Raw genomic sequence first — 21284 nt, 5'->3', positions numbered from 1 at the left:
GATAGAGGAGGGGTGGGAGGGAGATGAAATGACAATCAGTGAAGCCTCAGTGATAAGTGGTCCTCACTTATTCTGTCCTTTGCTGGCACAGCCTAGAGAAATTTGTCATAATTGTGAGAACACAAGGGGTAGGACAGTAAGATGATCCTTCATCATTATAATTTCCTTGGGTATCTTGTAATATTTTATCTTTCAGTAGCACATAGAATAATATGAAAATGTTAAATACAACCTCAAATTTGTATTCATAGACAAACGTTGCATGTGGGGGGGGGGGTCTGTATATTTATATTGTGTATATTTATATGCACAGAGCTATAGGAGGGGATTTGGATATTTAGGGATAAAGCTGAAAAACATGCTTAGGAGTTAACTTACTACTTCATGCATTACTTCAAGTTTCAACCCTGACTTGCCTATTGCTTTATGGATCAAATCCAGTAATAACGGTGTGTAATACTTGACAAGAAGAGCTTTTACTGTGTGCAGAAATGTGTCACTCGGGAATCTAGAGAGCACGTGACCAGTTACATTCAGGCTTGCCCATTCCTGATTCAGGTACAGAAATGCTGGATTATGGAAATGGCCAACAGCCTTAGGCCAGTGGTGACAACAACACAGCAGCTTCCTTCAGGGGGGCCAGGAACCACCTACGTTTCTATAGTGCTGTTGCTACGGCTTTCTCTGCCCCTCCAGCAGAGGAGTTTCTCCAGCAGAGCAATGAAGGGGTTCAGTCAATGCTGAGGAGAAAATGAGTGCATTAAAGGCAGGCTTGGATCCAGCCTTCCCTGGTGTTTGGGGATGCTAGGGTCTGGCATTTTGGTTCAAGCTTGTGTCACTGCTAAGTGTTTTACTGCATAGCATGCATGGGCCAATAAAAGGAGCTGGCTACAACAGCTCCAGCTGACACTAGCATTATCTAAAGAAGTCTGTAGCTTTGATTCGATTGATTTAATCACTTGCTTGGATAATTAATTTATCCAGGAAGTCCGGGGGCAGACAGGGAGCATGATGAGAAGGCTGATCCACTGCTTCCCAGCAGAGGCAGTTCAGAACATGCGTAACTTGGAGCAAATGGTATTGCACTAACACATCAGGTTGTGCCCATACATAAGTGCTGAATCAGGGCCATAAAGAAGGCTAAGTTTAATGCATTGTACTTAAAATGCTTCCTGAAAGGTTTTGGAAACCTCTAACATCAACTGAGATTGTGTTCCTAAGAAATGAGTTCAAAATAGGTCAAGGCAGGCTTATTTTTATATCATGAAAAAGCCAGAGGTACTTTAAAAAGTTCAGCAAGCTGCTTGCCTGCCATTTAAGGAGACCAGCAATGCCACCTGGAAAATACTGTGCCTAAAATCACAGGGGGAGCAGGCTTCACAAGCATATTTTAGAGCAGTTTTAAATCACCGTCACCCCATAATCCACTGCGCACACAGCAATCTGACCTGGCTGGGAGGGAGCTATAAGCTCACAGAAACTTGGACCTTCACAAGCAAAAATAAATATTTATAAGGGAGGAAAAAAAATTAGGAAGGGTGTGGGGAGATGGATGAAGATCAAAATTATTTACTTACTTTTTTCTTTCTTTCTCCAAATCCCTTTGGCAAAGAATCCCCTTCCCCAAACCTTGACAATAGGTGTGATAAAGCCCATGGCTAACATGTTTCTGATCTCCTCTGGAAGCTCCTGATTACAGATTCTGTCTCCTCAGACAGCAGCTCAGTTTTTTTCTGGAGAAAGTACTGCTTATATAGCAGCATGAAGGGGTTCTAAGCAGCAGAGCCAGCTGTGAGGCTGATGGGTTTCGGGAGGACAGCTGTACCAGGTCCTTGAGGCCAGAGAGCCTTTGAGGGAGCACAGGGAGGTGACCAGGGTGAGGGTGCCACTGGAGATGGCAGACACAGACAGTACCTGTCAGACACCCACAGACTGGTAGAAATATATAGAAGCCAGACAAAAATTGAATGTAAAGAAAAGCTTTGCAGACTGGATGCAGGAAAGGCTGGGTTGAGGGCGAGCATTCATGGGTCTGTCTGCCGAGAGATCAAGGTGGTGAATCCAGCTGCCTTAGCTTAAACTCGATTTAAAGGTAGAAGGGATGATGGGTCAAGGAGACAAGGTGCAGAAAGAGTAGGTTAACAAGCAATTGCGTGATGTCTGCAGTATTTTATTATGCTTGTCATCTATCAGTGAGTTCCTCTTCTCCCTCTTTCTGTCTCCCATCTTCTGACACTCAGAATAATTTTGCTCTAATTACATACTACAGTTTAGAATAATAATTTTCTTTTTCAGAGTGGTTGGAAACCATTTAGAAATATTTGAGCCTGTATTTCTCATGAGTCTGTAAATAGCCTTAACCCATCAGGATACAGCCCCAGCACATAATTTAGTGACCAGAAGTAGAGGGAACCAGATTCTCCTCTGTATAGACACCCACCCTGGTTCTTAGGTGGCATACGATCAGCCTTAGGTGGAGAGAAGTTTTTAAAGGATGATATGGTGACCTTAGTACTCAATAATGAGACATTGCACACAATGTTCACCTTTTGTTTTCTATTAACTGTTCTCTGTTTATTTATTTTAATTAGCTACCAAATCTAGCTAGCTGTTTCTAGGGGCTGCCTGGTTAAAGTCTGTTACATGAGTATTTAGGTCAAGCCAGCCTACCCTTAAGAAGAATTGTATCTACCTGAATGTCTGTGCCTGTGGAGTGAATCCGAGAACTCCCTGAAGTCTTTCAAATGTGATTATTCATCTCCCTGCTCAGCACCTGAAGCTATTTTTAACATCAATATGCCAAAGTAGGTATCTACAGACCTATGTGATAAGTAAACACAGAAGACTTGGGAATGACATAGGTCTGCAAAACCCCTGTCCCACTGCCTCTCCAAAAAGACATTAATGAAAATGTTGTGATTAGTGAGAAATGTCTGGTCAGCTTAACCATTAACACAGACTGAACTATTCAACCTTCTTAATAAAGGCAAACTTGTGAGCAGTTCTTGTGGGATGATATTTTCCTTGGGTGACATCATTCTACAATAATTTCTTGAAAATACCGTGATGAAACATGCAAAGAGGCAAGTATTCTGGCCTTTCCAGACACCTGTGAGTCAGCCTAGACTACTTTTTCTACCTCCAAACAGAGACAGTTACAGAGCTAGTTTTCTGAAAGCTGTAGCAGTGATAGAAGCACTAATACAAAGAGTAATGAAAGCATGTTGTTGACATATTCTGGCTCTCTCAACCTTTCAATCAATCAGGCTTTTTTTTCTTTCCCAACTTATTACCATTTCACAAAGTTTATTTATTGTATATCTCAATCATTTGCAATATTAAGGCATGCAAGTTTAAAAAAAATGATTAAATTGTTTCATTGTTTTTGGAGTATTATTGTGCTGTCTGCAAGCTGGTGGCACCTCACTGACTGGGGGGGGGAGGGGGAAATCAGCATCAGACAGGAAACTCTTTAAAAATACAGATTTTGTACTTTAGTCTAATGTCCAAAGCACACTGCAGCTTTGGTCATCCTTGTGCATCTATCCCCAGTGGCAAGGGGACACACCTGCCTCATTAAACTCCTGTTGAATTAGTGTGGGCCCTAGTCCTTCCCTGCTCCTTTTATCCTGACACACTGCAGGGACAGCTGGTGTGTGGTGGAGACTCAGACCCTGTCTGCTTTGGGGAACTCAATTGGTTTGTCGCTTGATTGACTTGTGCCATCCTTCACCATGACATATGCATTTGCTAACCTCCCTGGTAACAAAGGCCAGTCTTGTCCAAAGCCGACATCATTTCGTCTTGTGGCCGGCATGAAATGAAGTGGTAACATGGTTCACTGCATAGATCTACTTAAAGCCACTGTAATGAAGGACGCAAGAGAAATCCCTTCCTACTGCTCTGAGGCAAAACGTGGGGTTTGAAGGGACAAAGCATAACACCTCTCTCTCCAGATGGGGTATTGGTGCCAGAAGAATGCTTGCACTCTTCCTTCTTTGTGGATAACGAGAGCAGTTTGTTTTAAGACCTGTCTTCCCAGCAATTACTTCAAAAACTAAATCAACTTACAAATTACCAAAAGACGGTAATACCAAAGTATACCTTTTTCATCATGTAAACAGTATGCATCTGTTAAACACAGTCAAACTAATCTCACCCCAAGATCTGTATAGGACCCATAGTATTTATTCCATTGTTGCCTAGCCAGTTCCTTAACATTTAATTACATTTATTTTGATTTGCCAGAGAATCATCAGATCAGGTTGACAGGACAGCCTCTTGTATGAAAAACTAATTTCAGAGAAAAGGCAGGTAAAAGTATGGCAAAGCAAACAGCAGAGGTAGTCACAGCCATACTTGGCTGTTTCATCTGAGCCACAGAAAATAATTCTCCATCTCTTTATTCAAGTTCAGAATGCATGTGTCTCCTGTCGCAAGATGCTATGCAGATATTTCACTTGTTCAGATGCACAATTCAACTAAACGGGTTATTCAAGAGTTTGATTATCACCAAGGGACTACTACATCCCAATTCTCTTGCTGCAATACTCTTTTGCTGTGCTTTCCATCACACACAGCAATCCTTTCCTTATATAGCCTAAGTCCCTATGCAGCCCTAAGGTTTAGTATGTATTATATTCAATGTAGGTAGATCCATTTTGATTGAGGAAAGATTGAGGTAGATCCATTTGATTATCTTTCTGGATTAATGACAATTTGAGTGATTCCAGGCGAGGTGGGACATCTTTGAGAAAAAAGCCTGGCATGGGACCTCAAGGATGCTTTACAGAGCGGTGCGTAGGGTATCCCCTGAAAACTGTAACCAAAAGTGACCATGAACAGTTTAAACACAGTCTCTACTACAGACTCTGTTATTTCAAAATGCCATTCTTCTACACCAAAAGACCGATCTGAAGATTTTGAAAGAAAGGAATCCAGCTCTATGGGACAGTCCAGGATGGTCACAACCAGGAAGGGTGCCGCCTTGCAACTGATTTTGACGTACTTCTCTCCTCAGCGTAGGTTTATGGAGGGTTAAAATACCAGAACAATGCATTTCTGCCAAGTGCAACAGCTGGCTCTATTGTGTCTGGTATAGGAGTTCCTGAGTACGTCAGGATTATGAATCACAAGCAAAAGAGAGAATTAAAAGTTCTGCAGTGCAGTGTCTCCTTGCAAGCACTCCAGTGCAGTCCCGCACTCCCATTTCTGGGAAAGCACGTTCCCTTGACCTCAGTGGGGTATTGTAATAAATCTCTGTGACAGACTGTTAACACCAAAGAGGTCATGTTTTGTACGTAGGTTAGATTGGAATTACCATAACAAGGACTAAACATATGACGAAAATGAAAGGGGCTGCCAGGGTGAGCAAGACCAACTGCACACCACCACATGGTATTTAGTTCAGAAGCATCCAGCCACACAACCCCAAACACTGAAACCACAGAACGGCATCTCACACCACAAGGCTATAGCACCAAAGACCAAGAGCCACAAATACTAGAGTACCACAGGAAGCAAGCACAGGTGATCAAGGGCACTGTTAAGGTACTCATTCCCTACAGTAGTAAGAAACTTGTTAGATTAAGTGCCTGGATAATCCCAAGAAATAATCCAGTTCCATGGCATAAAGAGGTAAGAAATAATTTTAACAATCCCTGTCACTAAGACTGGGGATGATGTCTTCCTGAACTTAAATTTCAAGATCAGTGTAAACCTGAACCTGTGGTTCAGACATACCAGTGCAGCACCAGGGAGAGTTTTCAAAGCAAACCGCAGCATTCATGTACCCCACCCAGCTCTAGCTGTGTTTACAGCTGGGTCAAAAAAAAAAAAAAAAAAAAATAAAATCACTCTCTGAAAAGCCATAAATCATAACATGACTTGCTGCTGAAGACAGCTAAGTCTGGAAAGTGTACAGTTAACTGCTGAAGTTCAGTTGCCACACCTCCGTGTCAGATGTTATCGGCAGAAAACAACCACAAGTTCCCTTTACAAAGCAGACTACAACCTGTTTACACTTTAACTTCATTATTTGAGAAGTTATGTTATTGCAGCTTTATTCTGGTAGCAATCAAGCATAAAGAGCTGTGCAGAGTATAAGCATAATCTTTCTTACCGTGGTAAATATTACCACTTAATTACCCTAAAAGATCAGATTTATTTCTAGTGCTGCTCCATAGGATTCTTCCTGATACAGTATCCCTGGAATAAATGCCTTTCTTACGTTTAAGCCTACCAATTTATGGTCTGTTCCAAAGCCAGGACTTCCAAAGTCAGGATTTCAGATGAGGTCAGTATCTACCATTACACAACAGACAATTAAACATGACCTAGTCATAAATAACAAGTACCACAGTTAAGGAGTACTGTCCTCTACAGATGCCTAGCAATTTTCTTAAATCATAAATACAAGCTCAGGGTACAACTTTTGAGAAAAGAAAATTGATCCTTTACTCCCCAGCTACACCTAACGTCAAAACAGTCCTTTTTAGCATGCCTCACCACCTGAATTCCTGCTCCTGTTAGAGGCCAGCAGGGATTAATTACTTTTAACTGGTCAGTTAAGGACCAGGTAGAAGGAACCACACAGGTGAATGTGGCTGTATACTCATTCATGCAGCTGCTGCGAAATACCTGCAGAGGAAGCAAGATAGGGAAGCAGTTAAACACAATTGTTCTCGGCTGAGAAATACTAATGCGCCGTGTAGAATTATACTTTGCATGCTTGAGCACACCAAAACAAGTCAGAGCTGCTCATTCTGCCTCATTACAGGATTTTGCTCCCTCTAAGCGCACCAGGGGCCTCCTCCACAGCCTGCTGGACTCATGGGAAGGATTCTCCTTGTTGTTGGTCAGCATAAGCAAGGGCAGGTCCCACTCTGCGCTCCTTGTACATCTGTATGACACGCTGAAAACCTCAGGACCTCCGCAGCACCCAGGAGCTTCAGCTCTCCTTTGCTAACAGTGACTACTAAAGCAGTGTGGTTTGGGCTCTTGGATGCCTAAAGCAAGCTGGAACACATCACCCAGATCAACTATAGGCAGCTTTTCATAGCTGGCTCCCTCAGTACAAATTAAAACAGTGTAATTTTAACCAGTTGCATAATTTTACACTCAAACTTGGTGACTGGGGGAAGGAGGACCACATTGTGCATCCTTTAGGAGATTCCTTTAGGAATCCAATTTAGGTGTGACTTGGCTTCTACATTCATGAGGCTAAAGGCATGTCCACGCTGCAGCCCCAACCCTGACGGTGATGCTGTAGGGAGAGCCATGAGAGAGGAGGAGATACCTCACCAGGAGGTCCGATGTTAGGTGGATATTATATACTCACTCACTGCCCTTGAAGTCATCTAAAACGTTTTTTCTTCTTCACTGCAGTTTCCCTTCCATCATTTTACACTGTGCCTCTTTGTAAATCACAGAGTAAATATACAGAGAGGCACATGCCCCACTTTACAGAGCCTAGGACAGTGAGGATGCTTCCTTAGCTTTACACACACATAGGTAGTCCTGCTGAAATCAAAGGTCTGCTTCCTCTCCATCAAATCCCATTTGACAACAGCTGGGCAATTCTGCTGGCTTTTTTATGGCAGAAGTTGGATAAATTATTGCACCCTCATTGCATCGCCGCGCAAGAGAAAGCTTTCTGACAGCAGCTTATTGCAATTTTTAAAACACCACCGAGTGAAAACCTCCTTTGCCAAAGCTCTCCTTTCAATCCCAGGTCCATTAAACACAGAGAGTGCTCGCTGTCACATGCGGAGAGGTTTATCTAACTGCAGAATCTGAAAACTGCCCAGTTTTCAAAATTAATACTTGCTTACGTTGAGCGTTTGTTGATGTGATCATTCAAATAAAATGGCAGGCTGACTGTAAACAGAACCCACCCTTTTTCTGGTATCTCTGGAAGGGAAGCAAAGGGAGGGGACCGTATTTTTTCTTTTCTTTCAGAAAGGCTCACTTTATTAGCTTGTGTACAACTGTATCCCGACCGTCCTGACAGTTTTCCTTTAGCATCCCTCTTCTTCAGCACTGAGATAAAATTTGCATTCCCATTTTTCCCAACTGAAGGCAGTTCCCCAGGCACCAAGCAAGCAGACTGTTACTTCTTCCTACTCATCATTCTGCAGACACCTGGAGAAGGCACCAGAAGGAGATACCTGTGGAAGCCCCACCTCCACAACCTCAGTAGGGTCTCAGCGCAAGAGCCCTCTTCTTTTGAGCTCTTAGCTTCAAGGGTGTTGTCCTTTTTATGAATATGGCTTCTCTCCCTTGGATCATGACTTGGGAAAACAATTACGATTTTTCCCTAGCACTTGTGGAAAGTTAATGTGTAGTCAATTGCTTTCCCCCACAGCCATAGAATGAAGTATGTTGTTTCCTGAAAGAGGGCTTCTATTTCAATCTCCTCTTTTTAAGTGGGCAGGGTGAAGAAAGGATGTTTCGCAGCCAAATTGCGCAGTCCCTACTCAGCTACAAATTTCCACTTCACAAAAATTAATTCATTTAGGGCTTTGGTGAAGTGTGTAAGAATAAAGAGGCTAAATCCAGGACCCTGGTAATATTTATAGTAAGTAAATATCAAGTTAAAATAGTCAGGGGAAGGTCTGTTTCTACTACTGCGCTATGCTACCTGATTGTTAGCTACAAACAGAAATTCAGAAGAAACAGAGTGACAGTCTAAACAGTCATAAAAATGATAGCCCTTTTGTGCTCAGAGCAGGAATTGAATGCGTTCAGCAACTTGGCTATGCTGGTTGGGTACAGCAGCAGTGAGAATGTAGAATTCCTGTTCTGCTTGTTTAGCTACCATGAGCAAGCAAGGCTTCCTACAAAGCTTTCCAAGAAACAAAAATAAACATAAAGCTTGTATGTAAGTGTACACAAACAGTGTGTAATAATTGTGAAGCTACACTCCTACAAAGCATGTTACACTAACTACCTAAAAACAGACAACAACTTCCTGGAGATCACTTCCACCGTAGATGCTGCTCATTGCAAGCACATAAAACACAGTGGCTGACATATTTGGAGCATAAAAACCACCTCATTTGCAAACTTTGTTTTCTGTGCCCTTTGTTGCTAGAACACAGTCCTATGGGTTAGAGGTAAAAAGGCCCTGTCAGTCAATCAACTGTTCTTTAAGTCAATAAAAGTAATTCAAACTCTCTTCCATAGATTCGAAAGAAAAAGCTAGAATAAAACTTTTGCTCTAGTCTCAGGTTTGCTGCCTGAAAATCGGGCTTTCATTATTCCTTATGTAAGACTACATAACAAGCTATGTAAAACACAAATACAATTTCTTTCTTTAGAGGAGTCTGCCTTTGTCTAATAGTGAGTCAGCATCATCTGACAGATCAATTTTCCGTAAGTGTAGGATGTGGATTTTGCATATCACGCTCTCCAAGGGCACCTGTTGGAAAGTTGGGTCACTACAGCATGGAATTTCACACCACATGTAAGGTCAACTCAATGGCCTCCCCGTGCAGAGACCTACCTCACAAAATGTCATCAATAAGAATGAGACCGATACCAGATACCTCAAGTTTTCTGTCCTCCAGATCTGCCTTTCTGGAAAGGGGACAACAACATTCCTTTATACTTTCTTGGTTCTTTCTGAAACCATGAATGTGTCTAGTATCCACAGGATCATTCAGGTGAGAAGGGACCTCTCAGCAGGTGTCTAGTCCAACCTCCTGCTCAAAGGTGGGTCAGCTGTGAGGTCAGATGAGGTTGCTCAGAGCTTTATCCAGCCAGGTCTTGAAAAACCTCCCAGGATTTCCAGCTTCTCTAGGGACCACCTTCCAAAACTTAACTGTTCTAATGGTGAAAAAGCTTTCCCTTGTGACCAGTCTGAACCTCTGTTGTTTCAATTTAAGTCCACTGTCCGTCATTCTTCTGCCATGTACTGTGAAAAGCCCGGCCCGGTCTTCTCTGTAACTTCCCTGTAGGTATGGGCAGACTCCCATTAGGTGCCCCCAAAGCCGTCTCTTCTCCCAGCGTAGCTCCCTCAGCCTCTCCTCACAGGGGAGGTGCTCCAGCCCATGCCATTGTGGTGGCCTTCTGCTGAACTTGTAGTTTATCAACATCTTTCTGATGTTGGGGGCCCAAAACTGTACAGAGTGTTCTAGATGCAGTCTAACAGGTGCTGGGCAGAGGGAAGTAATCACTTTCCTTGATCTACTGGCTGCACTCACCCTAATAAAGCCCAGGATGCTATTGGCCTTTTTTATTGCCAGGGCCAGCTCCTGGCACACGTTCAGCTTGCTGTCTGCCAAGACCCCTAGATCCATTTGAGCAGAGCTGCTCCCCAGCCAGGCAGTCTCTGGCCTGTATTGTTGCAAACTCCCAAAATTTCTTGATATAAATCCTGCGGGGATGGCCAGGACACCCTCCCCATGCCACACACAGCAGAAGGTCCCAGATCTCCAAAGATCATCTGCAATAGTAAGCCAGGATTAACTTCATAAAGGCATGAAGCTAAAATTCTGTTAATGCACTTTATCCAGTATCTTTAAAAACAACCGTACAAATTCCTCCATATTCTTGTATCTGAAAATGAGAACAGCTGCTGCGAGGTGTTTCTTTCCTTCAAGCACGGTTGTTTATAGTAAAGAATACTAGGCTTTGATCAGCCGCTTATATTTACTAAATTGATTCCAACATCTTTGCCAGTGGGCTGTATGGATTCTCAGCATGAAATGCTCCTGCTCATTTGAAGTGGTTGAGATTGTTTTTCAATGGAATTTTCCATTATGCTCTGTGCTATCTTTCTTCAAAGCACAGTTTGTTCACTCGGCAGTACTCCTTGTCCAACATAATATGCAGAACCATTTTATATCTTGCTCAATACTTTTGTTTTCTTCCCATGGTGCTTTACCTCCATTTATTCTCTTGTCTCAACCGAAGTTTCCTTCTACAACTCTCTCGCATGCAACCTGATATGTTTGTTAGCAGCTGTTACGTAGGGTTTTTTCTCCCCCCACCCTCCCTCTCTTCAGCATTAAAAGTCTGGAGGCAGTCAAGACTTCTCAGGAAGGATACAATGCCTCTTTTCCAAAGGCATTTGCCTCCCCCCTGCCTTTTTTTTTTTTTTTGGACTGAAAGTTGGGGTGCTAAATGGTACAGACACAGTAACCCCGCATGCCCTACAATTCTTGCACGAGTACCCCCTAAGGAGATCACTACCATTACACATTGTTTTTTAAACAGAGATGTTTAAGTCCCAACAGCAGGGGCTGGACAAATCAGCACATCTATGATAGAGAGGAAAGGAATCCATATCTCCAAGCCCCAACCTAATGCTTTGTCCATTAGACAGCTGTAGCAAATTGGTGTTTTTCCCCCTTCTTTGTGTCAGAGCCCAACAAAAGATATACAACCTTACCGACCGAGCTGCAGACTGTAAAAGAGCAGGTAAAGATTTAAAACAGCTAGTTCAGCAACACAACATACAAGAACTAGTGGGGTTGTGCATCTTACAGTACTCCTCACTCACTGAAACATTACACTATTTCTCAAGGAAAAAAGAGCAATTTTGGCTCTCTTGCTTTATTGTGTTACTTGTTTTTAACTGTATCACAAACTGCATCTCTATTAAATTGGCAACACTCACTAAACTAGACGCTGGTAAAGTACTGAAAAAAACACAACATAATTACTAGAGAGCTTATACGTCTGGTTAAAGTTTACTTCTAAGTGCGATTAACTGTTTGATACCGATACACAGTTTAACATAAAGTGGGCTAGCATATTCAAATAAACAGCAAGTAAAAGAAAAAGCTTCTACAATTAGGCAATACCAGGCTGCAGAAACACAGCAGTTTTCAAGTATGAAAAACAGAAAGATATGAAAATTAAAAGAATTGTATTGTTACTGAAAAGCACACCATCCTCCACAGCAAAAGCTTCCAAGTTAACAAGTTTGAAGTGATGCACATGTTAAGCTGTACCAGGGAATCTACTATGAAGATCTAACCCCTTTTCCAGCAACGTACAAATCTCAAATTAAGACATCTCAATACAAAAAAAAAAAAACCCAAGCCACACACAACACTACAAACGAAGCCCAAACGTTTCACTCAAAGTTTTCTAAGTCCACTAGTTTAAAAAGCAAACAAACAACAACAAAAAAAACCCCACCCCACCCCCTAACCAACTTGAGATGCACTGGATGCAGTTTTTCTAGGAAAACACAAACACAGGCCCCATGACTGACTTCAAATGAAAATCTGGCCCCTCAAGCCTCCCAGGACATGGGCATATTTACATGGCTTAGTAAATCACGGCAGCCCAGTTATTCTTAATAAAGATCCCATTACAGAGCTAAGGCTGTGCTGTAGCCTGTTCACCTCCCCAACTGTTTTTCCTTCTGTGGAATCTGGATAGTACAAGAGCCTCACAATAACAGACTAAGTTTATGACTACAAATATGCAAATTTGACAAAATAATATTAAATATTTAATTAAATACCAGTCTGATTAAATACTTCAGCTTTAGTATTTGTTACAGGTAGGAACAGCTTTGTATTTTTTAATCCTCAAAACAGGCTGTATACAAGATGTATCCTGTGCCATGTTATACTCTTCCTTTCACTGGTGCAGTCTAGTGAGTGGCTGCATCTCATTCCTTAAGGATGGGCATGCTAAAGACGTATTTGAATTGCTCTTATCTGTCTATATGAAACAGCAACACGTGTAACCTTCAAGTTGATGATAGCATGTCCAATATATAGAAGGAGGTAGTTTTGATCAGGAAATGAGCAGATATTATGTGGCAATAAACAGCACCCTACAATAATGCAAGGCTGCTAACTCAAAAATACAGAAAATTACTAACAGCTCAACTCCAAGCTCATGCACTGAACCCCACATTACCTTGTGCTTTTTTTTTTTTTTCCCAAATATAAAAAAAGATGCTGGTATTTCTAGAATCCTAAGACAAGGGGCAAAAATTTATTCAGTGTGTGAAGATAAAAACAAAAAACTCTCCAGAGCATGTTGGGGACCACAGGCCTCTTGCTTATGATCACAGCATTCACGTGGCAGCCACTGCTTACACTGGAAAGCAACATTACGTAGTAAGTTATCTTCAGTTTCCTCATTGCTAATTATTCCCAGTCATCCAATGCTTCCTCATTACTGTCTGCTTTAGAGGCATTCACCAGTTGCCACGAGAATGCAGAATATCAGCAGAAGCAGAGAAATGGCACAAGCAAGTAAGAATAAGCGTGTCAGTGGCAATAATGGAGTCAGACCCATTTATTTGTGAATTACAAACAATAATAAATGCCAATATCAGATACCTGCAGATTAATTTTTTTTTTTTAAGTGAGATGCCAATGGCAAGAACACTTACGCTACAAACATTAGAGTTTACTTATCCTTTTACTTGCTCTGTAAAAGGCAGTAAACCAGCCAAGTAGTCAGACAAATGTTTAGTTACCATTTCTGTTAATTGAAACAGATGGCCACCACTGTATTCACACCATTGTCTACCACTGTCTCCATGGAACTCTGGCAAATTCAAGTGTGTCTGTGTTTGAGCCTTACAAAACATACACTAAGAACATAAGAGTTTGAAAGGAGGAGTGAGCAAATTACACAAATACTCTTAATATATTTTCCTTCTGAATTCCCTTTAGGGACTAAGGCCTGTGTAATGAAGATAACAAATCAGACTGAAGTCAGACATGTTTATGAACAGAAAAGCAAGCTCAGAAATAAATATTTTAAGTCAAGGAAAGATAACCAATACGCGTAATTCTAGAACAGGACCACCGATTCTACAATAGAAGTGTTTCTCATACAAAACCTGCAGTGGCAGCTTTGACAAAAGACGTTGTTGCCGACGACCAGAGCACTCCAGAGTCCCGCAAGAGCACGGCTGCGTGTCACAGCTCCCCGCGGGGAGGGAGCTGGCGGAGTGTCCAACACGACCTGCCGCTGCCCCCTGGCGCTACGAGTCCGGGAGGGGCTGGCTGTGCGTACCGCTCCTCGTCTTCAGCTGCGACTGGGCGATGTCTGCCAGGGCGCTCTGTATCTTTTCCAGCAGCATATCCCCACGATAAACTACCTCTTCCAGACGGGCCGCTGCTTCATGATTTTCTTCTTCTAATCGATACAGACTAGCAGCCTTTAAAATAAAAGGGAGGAAAGTCAGGATCTTCGAAGACGATACAAAATTGACTTTGCTACTAATGGATGGTGATGGAACAGTTAGTGCTCCCTAGAAAAGAGAAAGATTCTCTCTTTAGCCCCTGAATTACACCCTAGAAACTTCAAAGCAACTCCTTATAGGTTGCAGCCTAAAACACTGCATATCCACACAGAGTAAACACAAAAACCCCCACCAAATAGAGATGTTGGCCTCTCTCATATTACGACTCTTGGCTCAGTACAGCTTTTCTTGATGAGACATGAGTATTTATCCCCCTCCCCATTCCCTTACTGAGATGTGCTCAGCAAGATGTAAGCGTAACTTACTTAAACCTTTCCCTTAAACAGCGTATTTCAGATGAAACTGTATTATTTAACCTTTTTTCCTTCAATATTTTGTTTCAGAACCAAACTGCTTTTTGGTTAGACAAAATCTAGTGAAATAAAACATCAACTTCAAAATATTTTAATACTTTAAAATATTTACCAAATTTAAAACTACTAAAACTTGTTCTAACTCGATAATAGAAAAGACAAAATAGTTTTAAACTGATATTTTTTAGAGCAGTTATCCAGGTTTATATACAGGTCCTTAAGAAGTCATGCTTAAACTAAGTGGCAAATTCTATCCACACATTCATTTTCTGTTCTGCAACACTGATGTCTTTAGTGAAGGTTAATATATGAAGGACTTGATAGCCCTTGAAGGAAGGGTCATAGAAGGAAGATAGCAAAAGGTAAAAGTTTGAAATTTAGAATCCAGCTCAATTACTTCAGTCTCAGTTGTTAAATAGTTGACTGCAGGTAAGCCGCAGATTTGAGCAGAATATGTACTACCAATTTCATCACAAGGGAACTTGAAAGGGACGGGTAAATTGTGTTGAGCATTAGTGTAGCAGCCCCTTTTATCATTTAAGGCAAGTCTCAGATTTGAAACATATAGCAAGACAACCTTAGTATACAAAAAAAAAAAGGTCAGCCTGAGTACATCTCTGTTAGCCAAGTATCTACCACTTCTCAACAAAATCTATACTGCTTATTTTAGAGTATTTCAAGCACCTTCAAAACAGTCTTTTTAAAGAATGTCAGAATATTTCTCTTTAATACTGCACCAAATTAAACAACAGCAAATAAAAAAATCAAAACTGGAATCAGTAAGTGATGGAATCCAAGCTAACTTATCTCAAAACCACACCAAACAGAAAAGACCAGAAGTTCTTGTGAAATGAGGTTCTGCACTAACAGAGCAAGAAACTGCTTGAGTATCACCCGCAGGAAAGCATGCCCCTGCTGGATAACCAACTCCTCTTTCTGGAGCACCCTGCTTTCCCTGCATCAGCTGTCACTATGATCAGACCCTGCTCAGTCATGGAAGAAGCCTGTCATTTGTCTGCAGCAGGAAAGCTGTCTTCAGCTATTAAATACGCGGTTACACAAAATCATGCTGGTGTTAATGGGCCCAATTAGTATGTTCAGCAATTATTGTGACTAGCAATGTTTCCAAATTTAACTTCCTCTGTTTAAAACCAAATGTGATGTCACTGTCAACTCATTTGTATTTGGCCCAGCAGGTACCTCTAGTATTAGTCTTTCGTAAAATGCCTTTGAATAGTCACAGATGACCAACACAGGTGTAAAACCTTCAGGTGATCTTAAAGCAGATTCAGGATTCTGAGAGAAACAGCACTCTTTGCATCCTTGTTGAATTCTAAAAAGAAAATACTTGATGTAAATCTAGAAGTCAGAGTTAAAAAAAAGAAGGAAAAAAAAAAGATGCTGTCTAATAGTAAGATCCGCAAAAAGAACAGAAAAAAAAAAAAAAAAAAAAAGAGCAGTGTTTCTTTGAATTGTGGGTCAAAAGCATTTTTTGGAAATGAGACACAGTTGAGCATTGTGAAAGGGTTCACAAGCTGTTTGCAGCAGTTCAGCTCCTGTAAGGCAGGGAATGGAGTCTGTGACACTGGCTGCACCTGCCTGGCCAGTAGCTGCTTTCTGTTCTCAAGCTCTTCCTAGAGTACCTCTGGTCTAAAGAGAAAAGGAGCAAGAAACAAAAACACCCAGTTTGTCTGGCCAGTCCAAAGAAGGACACCATACACTGAAAAGTGGAAGAACTGTTTTGTGACAGAGCTGGAGAACTTAGAGGATACCCTGCAAACCCTTTAACAACCAGAAACACTGTGGAAGGACAAAAGGCTTCAGTAAAGTGTTGGCTCTGCAGCTACAAAATGAAAAGTGCTCCTAATGAGTGAGAGAGTATGAAAGATTATCCAAGGAAAAAAAAAACACAAAAACCCCACAATGCATCAGTACTGCTGCATCTGGTGTATTAATATTCGAACAGCTGGGGGGAAAAAAAAAGGGGTTGCAGTTTCCACTATTGTGGTGTTATGATAAAATCACTTTTTTTTTTTTTTTAAACATTCTAACAGAAAAGTAAGTTTAAAATATTCTCACAGTGTATAACCTTATTTAGAACTAGATGCAAGGTCAGTATTTCCACTAAGCCTATAAAGTACTCACAGAGTCATGAAAAATTCAGGCTTATATTAAAGTCATTTTTCAAGATTACATGGCCTAGGGAGAAAAAAATGTGTTTAAAAAAAGGAAGAAGTTTGCCTTCAGATATGTTTTGATATTTTACTTAGAGACACTCTTACCTGCAAAGCTGCTGTCGATTCTTCACTAGGCAGGGAATCTATTAGAACATCAATATCTTTCGCAGTTCGTGCAATCAATGCTGCAAACAGTTGGGCGTACTCTTTAAAAAAGAAAAGTCAGCCCACTCAGTACATTATTAGAAATAAGCACAATTCTGCATACACAGCACAGAAAATTCTACAGACTTGAAGTAAGCAGGTGTTAAAACTTCTCCTACATGAAGAAAACAACAGCATCACAACTGATGAGAACTCAACCATATTAGAAGATGAAGGTAGTTTGACTCCAATCCTAGATTAAACAAGGCAACTGGTTATACAAAGGGCTGGGCTTTGTACAAGTGAGAAAATAGCTAGAACTCCATCACGGTGAGCCAGTTAAGAAATTACTAATACCAGTATTAAGTATCCTAGTCACTATATTGAGAAGTAGCTAGAAACTCATCTAACTTTTCAATCCTTGCCTTGAAATCTGCCACTAGACAAAGAAAAAAGAACACTAGAAACGACATAAAGATGGTGATTCAATAGATTATTTAATTTTCGTTTAAAAAAAAAAAGAATTCCTATTCAGCCACTGAGAAATCGAAAAGGATTGGAAGTTTACAACAGACTTTTATTTAGCTTCTATATCATTGAAAGAACTGCATGGACTTTTTAATAAGAGGCACCATAAGCCAGAAACAAAACCTTTCCATATGGAATTGCGTCCATTCCATTTGAATTAAGTTCATTACTGCCACTAAAATATCAAAACAGCCCTTTTCAATTTATAATTTAAGATCTTACATATTTGTTTACATTGACTAGTTCATGACAGATTTGTGGAAGCAAGAGAGAAAATACTTTCTAACGGCAAAAAAAAAAATCTATAGAAGAGAGTGGCATTCTCAAAGGTATACCTGACTTTAACTTAAAATAAAGCAAACAACAAAGCCAACATATCCATTTAAAGCTTACTCAGGGTCACCGCAGGGTTCACCTGTAAAGAGTTTTAAGGCCTTCTTATCAAGACTTTAAATATCTGAAGAGACATAACTAGTAGTTTTGTTTTGCCTCATCAGCATTGCTAACTTGGCTGTGTAATTTTACTGAAGTCACTATATTCAGAATTTTAGGAAAAGACAGATCGAAAGAGAAGTCAGTCATGACCTACCATTTTAAGACCTTAACAAAGCCTCTAGCTCCTGGCACTACACAGATGCTGGCACCTGGGACAGCAGCAGGTAAGATGAGGAAGCAAACAAGCCTTTCAGCTGGCTCTTCCAACTAATTCCAGTATCAGAGAGCAAACCACCATAGACCAATGAAGAACTAGTATTAAACTGTCCTAGGAAATGATGAATCACTGCACTCCAAACCAGTCTCCCCTAACAGACAAACCTAATCTGATACAAGATAAATGTAAAATTTTCTCGGGGGGGGGGGGGGGGGCAAAGAGAGAGGGAAAAAAAGAAAAGAAGAAAAAAGATTCAGGATTAGAATAACATGGTTATTTAAATACTAACTTAAAGTTCTCAAATCAGAGAGACCTTTTAGTTTGCTTGCCAATTTCAGTGTCTTATATCAGTTTCTTCTCTCTCTCTCTCAAAAAAACCCACAAATGCCAATAGGGAGATTCAACATGGCGTTATTCCTTAATTAATTACATAAGCAGATGATACATGGGAAAAACACAAATAATTAAAAGTTTATGACATGGAGAATTTTAAACGCATACATGATTTCATAAAACTAACACTAATTCTTTCTGAAAAGACTTTTTGGAAGTAATGGACAACTCACAACCTCTTGCAGCAGTCCTATTAAAATGGTTTATATCTGTAGAGGCACTGTATCTGTGCAAAGAAACCAGCACAAGAAATACACTGTAATACTTACTTAACACTTAAAATTGCATTTCCACTCTCACAATCTTATGCAGCAAGTGCAGCTGACATCAATTTACAACTTAACATCAATCACTCCTCCAGTTACTGGTGGAATTGTTTGTTGAGCATGAAATAGAGTACAGATTTTGTATTACAGAGCGTACTATACCAGAACATGTTCACATTTTGTTAGGAGATGCCAAAAGAAAGACTTGCCTTCCGTTGGATTAGCAGGCTGATCTTTGTTTATTGCTGTCTGAATGTTGCTGAAAGAGGCTGGGGGGCCACACTGCTGCAACACTCCAATGGCATTACAGAATTGGTCTGCGAGCTGCAAGCAGTAAAGAGATCGTTAATTTATTTCACCACTAAACCTATTTCTACTTTATTTTGCATCCCAGCGGACCCCACGTAGCTACCCACGCTCCCCCCCGGCATTAGGTGGGAGCACAGCCCCGCAGCCCGTGACGGCCAGTGGCGATGCCCCCCTACCTGGGGGCTACCAGCGCTCGGGGCTGCGGGCAGGGGACCGTGGGGGCGGGGAGAGGGATCGCACCCCCCACACGCATAACGGCCGGGCCCGGGCGCAGCGGCAGAGGCCGTGGAGGCAGGAGGGGGCGTGACCCAGCGCCAGCCTTCCCTCCCCGCCGGTGAAAAGAACGACGGACGCCGGGGGAGAGAAGAGATCAGCGCTCGCCTCACCGAGTTCACCGCGTCCTGCAGCTGCGTTAACCGATCCGCCATGGCGCCGCCGCCCGCCTGACGGGGCGGCAGCAACCAGCGCAGCCAATAGGGCGCCTGGTTGTTGGGTGGGCGGGGTAGGGACGGGGACGAGGGCGTGGCACGGCACGGGCCTCCTTCCGGTGGGGCAGGACGGGCCTGGCGCGCCCCCTGCAGGCCAGGAGGAGGCCCCGTCCCACCTCCGGTCGGGCGGCGGGGTCGGGGCAGCCGCGGGCGGCCCCGCGCCGTTTCAGAGCGACAGGAAGCCCCTTTCTGGCACTTTTTGCTTTCTCGCCTGTGGCTGGCAGCTGCCGAACTGCTCGGCTGGGGCCAGACAGGCCCTGGCTTTGAATAACATCGTGCTCTGGCAGAGGCGGGCTTGGCCCACGAGATGCGGTGGGAAGCAGCCGGAGGGGAGCGCTCCGGCGGCGGAGGGAAGGGCGCTGCGGCGGGTGCCGTTCGGCTGGAGGCACTGGCATGTCGAGCCCGTTTATTTCTCGCAGGAACGCCAGTCCGTGCTCACGACTGTAGGAGGGTAAAAAACCCTAATTCCTGCGTTACTGGCACTAGAAGGCCGGCGTGCCACGGAGCGCGCCGCTTTTGCTGCGCAGCAGTCGCTCTGAGGCCGGCTGAAGGCAGCACCGCCGCCCCGCTCCGGCCCTGAGCTGAGCGGGCGCCGCGTCGAGCGGATGGGGAGCGGTGAAAGGCCAGGGGTGTAGCGTCCTCAGCGATCCGGCTTAGAGCCAGCAGAGTCCTCTGTGCCCGTGGGCTGGAGAATAAATACCGATTCGTGCCCGTCAGTAGTGCCCGGTGTTTAGCTGATGGTCATTCAGCACTTAAAGCCCTTCTTTCTTACCTCTGAAAGCCGGGTACAATGTCAGCCTTTCCCCAGTCAGGGACCTCCCGGGTACCGGGGGGTTTCACAGCTGGCAGCTGGCCTCAGGAGGGCCAGGCTACACGAGGAAGCGCCTGCAGCACAAGGCGGGTGGGACAGGACACCCAGGGAGGCTGTGCGCTTGCCGCCCTCGGGGTCTTCGGGCTTGGCGAGGAGAAACCACGGCTGACCTGCTCTCGTGTTGGCCATAGTCCGGCTCCAAGGGGGCAGCTGGGCTGGAGACCTCCAGGAGTTTCTTCTGGCCAACTTGTCAGTGATGCTGTGGGTGCAGCCACCCAGCAGCAACACGTATGCCACAAGACTCCTTTGCCACTTACAGCTACCCTCTCTGCCACAATACAAACTAATCCGGCAAAAGTGTTTTTCTGATGGCATGGTTGGGGTTGGGATTTTGTTGGCCTGCGCACGTAAACTGGGATGTGGGGTTCCTTCGTGCTCTTCTGATAAAGAGCCAAGTCACAAACTACTGCGCTGTAGACCAAAACCTACCACACATTTTTTAAGGGGTTTACAAGTATTATCGAAGTCAACAGGTTCTTTCTTGGATTTCCACGAGTGGGACGGATGCTGGACTGAGCCTGGAATAAGTGAGGCTCATGGCACGGGACAAGCCTCTCGCAGACACTGTTTGTCTATGACTGAAAGCCACGAGTGAGCAGTTTGAATGCTGAGCTGTGAATAAAGAGTGACTGAGGTCTCACTTGGAGAGGTCGACTATGACCGTGGCAAACACTAAACAGACTTTTAATATCTCATAGATTTTGACTTACAGGAACCTCGCTGAACAGCGCAAAAAGAACCTCAGCAAACTAGATAACCTGACAGAGAAAGGCTGCCTTCCTAAGCACAGTAGGCAAAGGCAGGGAGAAGAAAGTACACCCATTTATCTGAAATAGCTATAAACACGGACCAGCACTCGTCTCTGTGTTCTTCTTATGCCAGACTGACAGCTTCCTGTTGCATTTTAACTGGAAA

General features: G+C 42.9%; 1 protein-coding gene across 1 annotated transcript; it reads right to left on the bottom strand.

The window, feature by feature from the left end:
* Positions 1–11677: 11677 nt before the first annotated feature.
* On the bottom strand, positions 11678–19528 carry MED21 (mediator complex subunit 21). Its single transcript, XM_075506814.1, has 4 exons — positions 19397–19528; positions 18911–19025; positions 16824–16924; positions 11678–14143 (listed from the first exon to the last, which is right to left on the bottom strand). Exons 1-4 carry the CDS (start codon positions 19436–19438, stop codon positions 13967–13969), a joined length of 435 nt encoding a protein of 144 aa, XP_075362929.1. The 5' UTR covers positions 19439–19528; the 3' UTR covers positions 11678–13966.
* Between the last annotated feature and the right edge of the window lie 1756 nt (positions 19529–21284).

This window comes from Mycteria americana, chromosome 1, assembly GCF_035582795.1.
Source record: "Mycteria americana isolate JAX WOST 10 ecotype Jacksonville Zoo and Gardens chromosome 1, USCA_MyAme_1.0, whole genome shotgun sequence".
In the NCBI taxonomy this organism is placed as follows: Eukaryota; Metazoa; Chordata; class Aves; order Ciconiiformes; family Ciconiidae; genus Mycteria; species Mycteria americana.
The sequence above is the reverse complement of the archived record's forward strand: the minus strand, read 5'-3'. Positions and strand labels throughout refer to the sequence as shown.

Bases quoted from the DNA above. Each gene is read 5' to 3' on its own strand.
- MED21 (XM_075506814.1), bottom strand. From the start codon at position 19,438: ATGGCGGATCGGTTAACGCAGCTGCAGGACGCGGTGAACTCG. The intron at 19,026-19,396 runs GTGAGGCGAGCG...TACTGCTTGCAG, and splicing joins TGCAGGACGCGGTGAACTCG to CTCGCAGACCAATTCTGTAA. The intron at 16,925-18,910 runs GCAAGTCTTTCT...TCTTTTTTAAAG, and splicing joins GCCTGCTAATCCAACGGAAG to AGTACGCCCAACTGTTTGCA.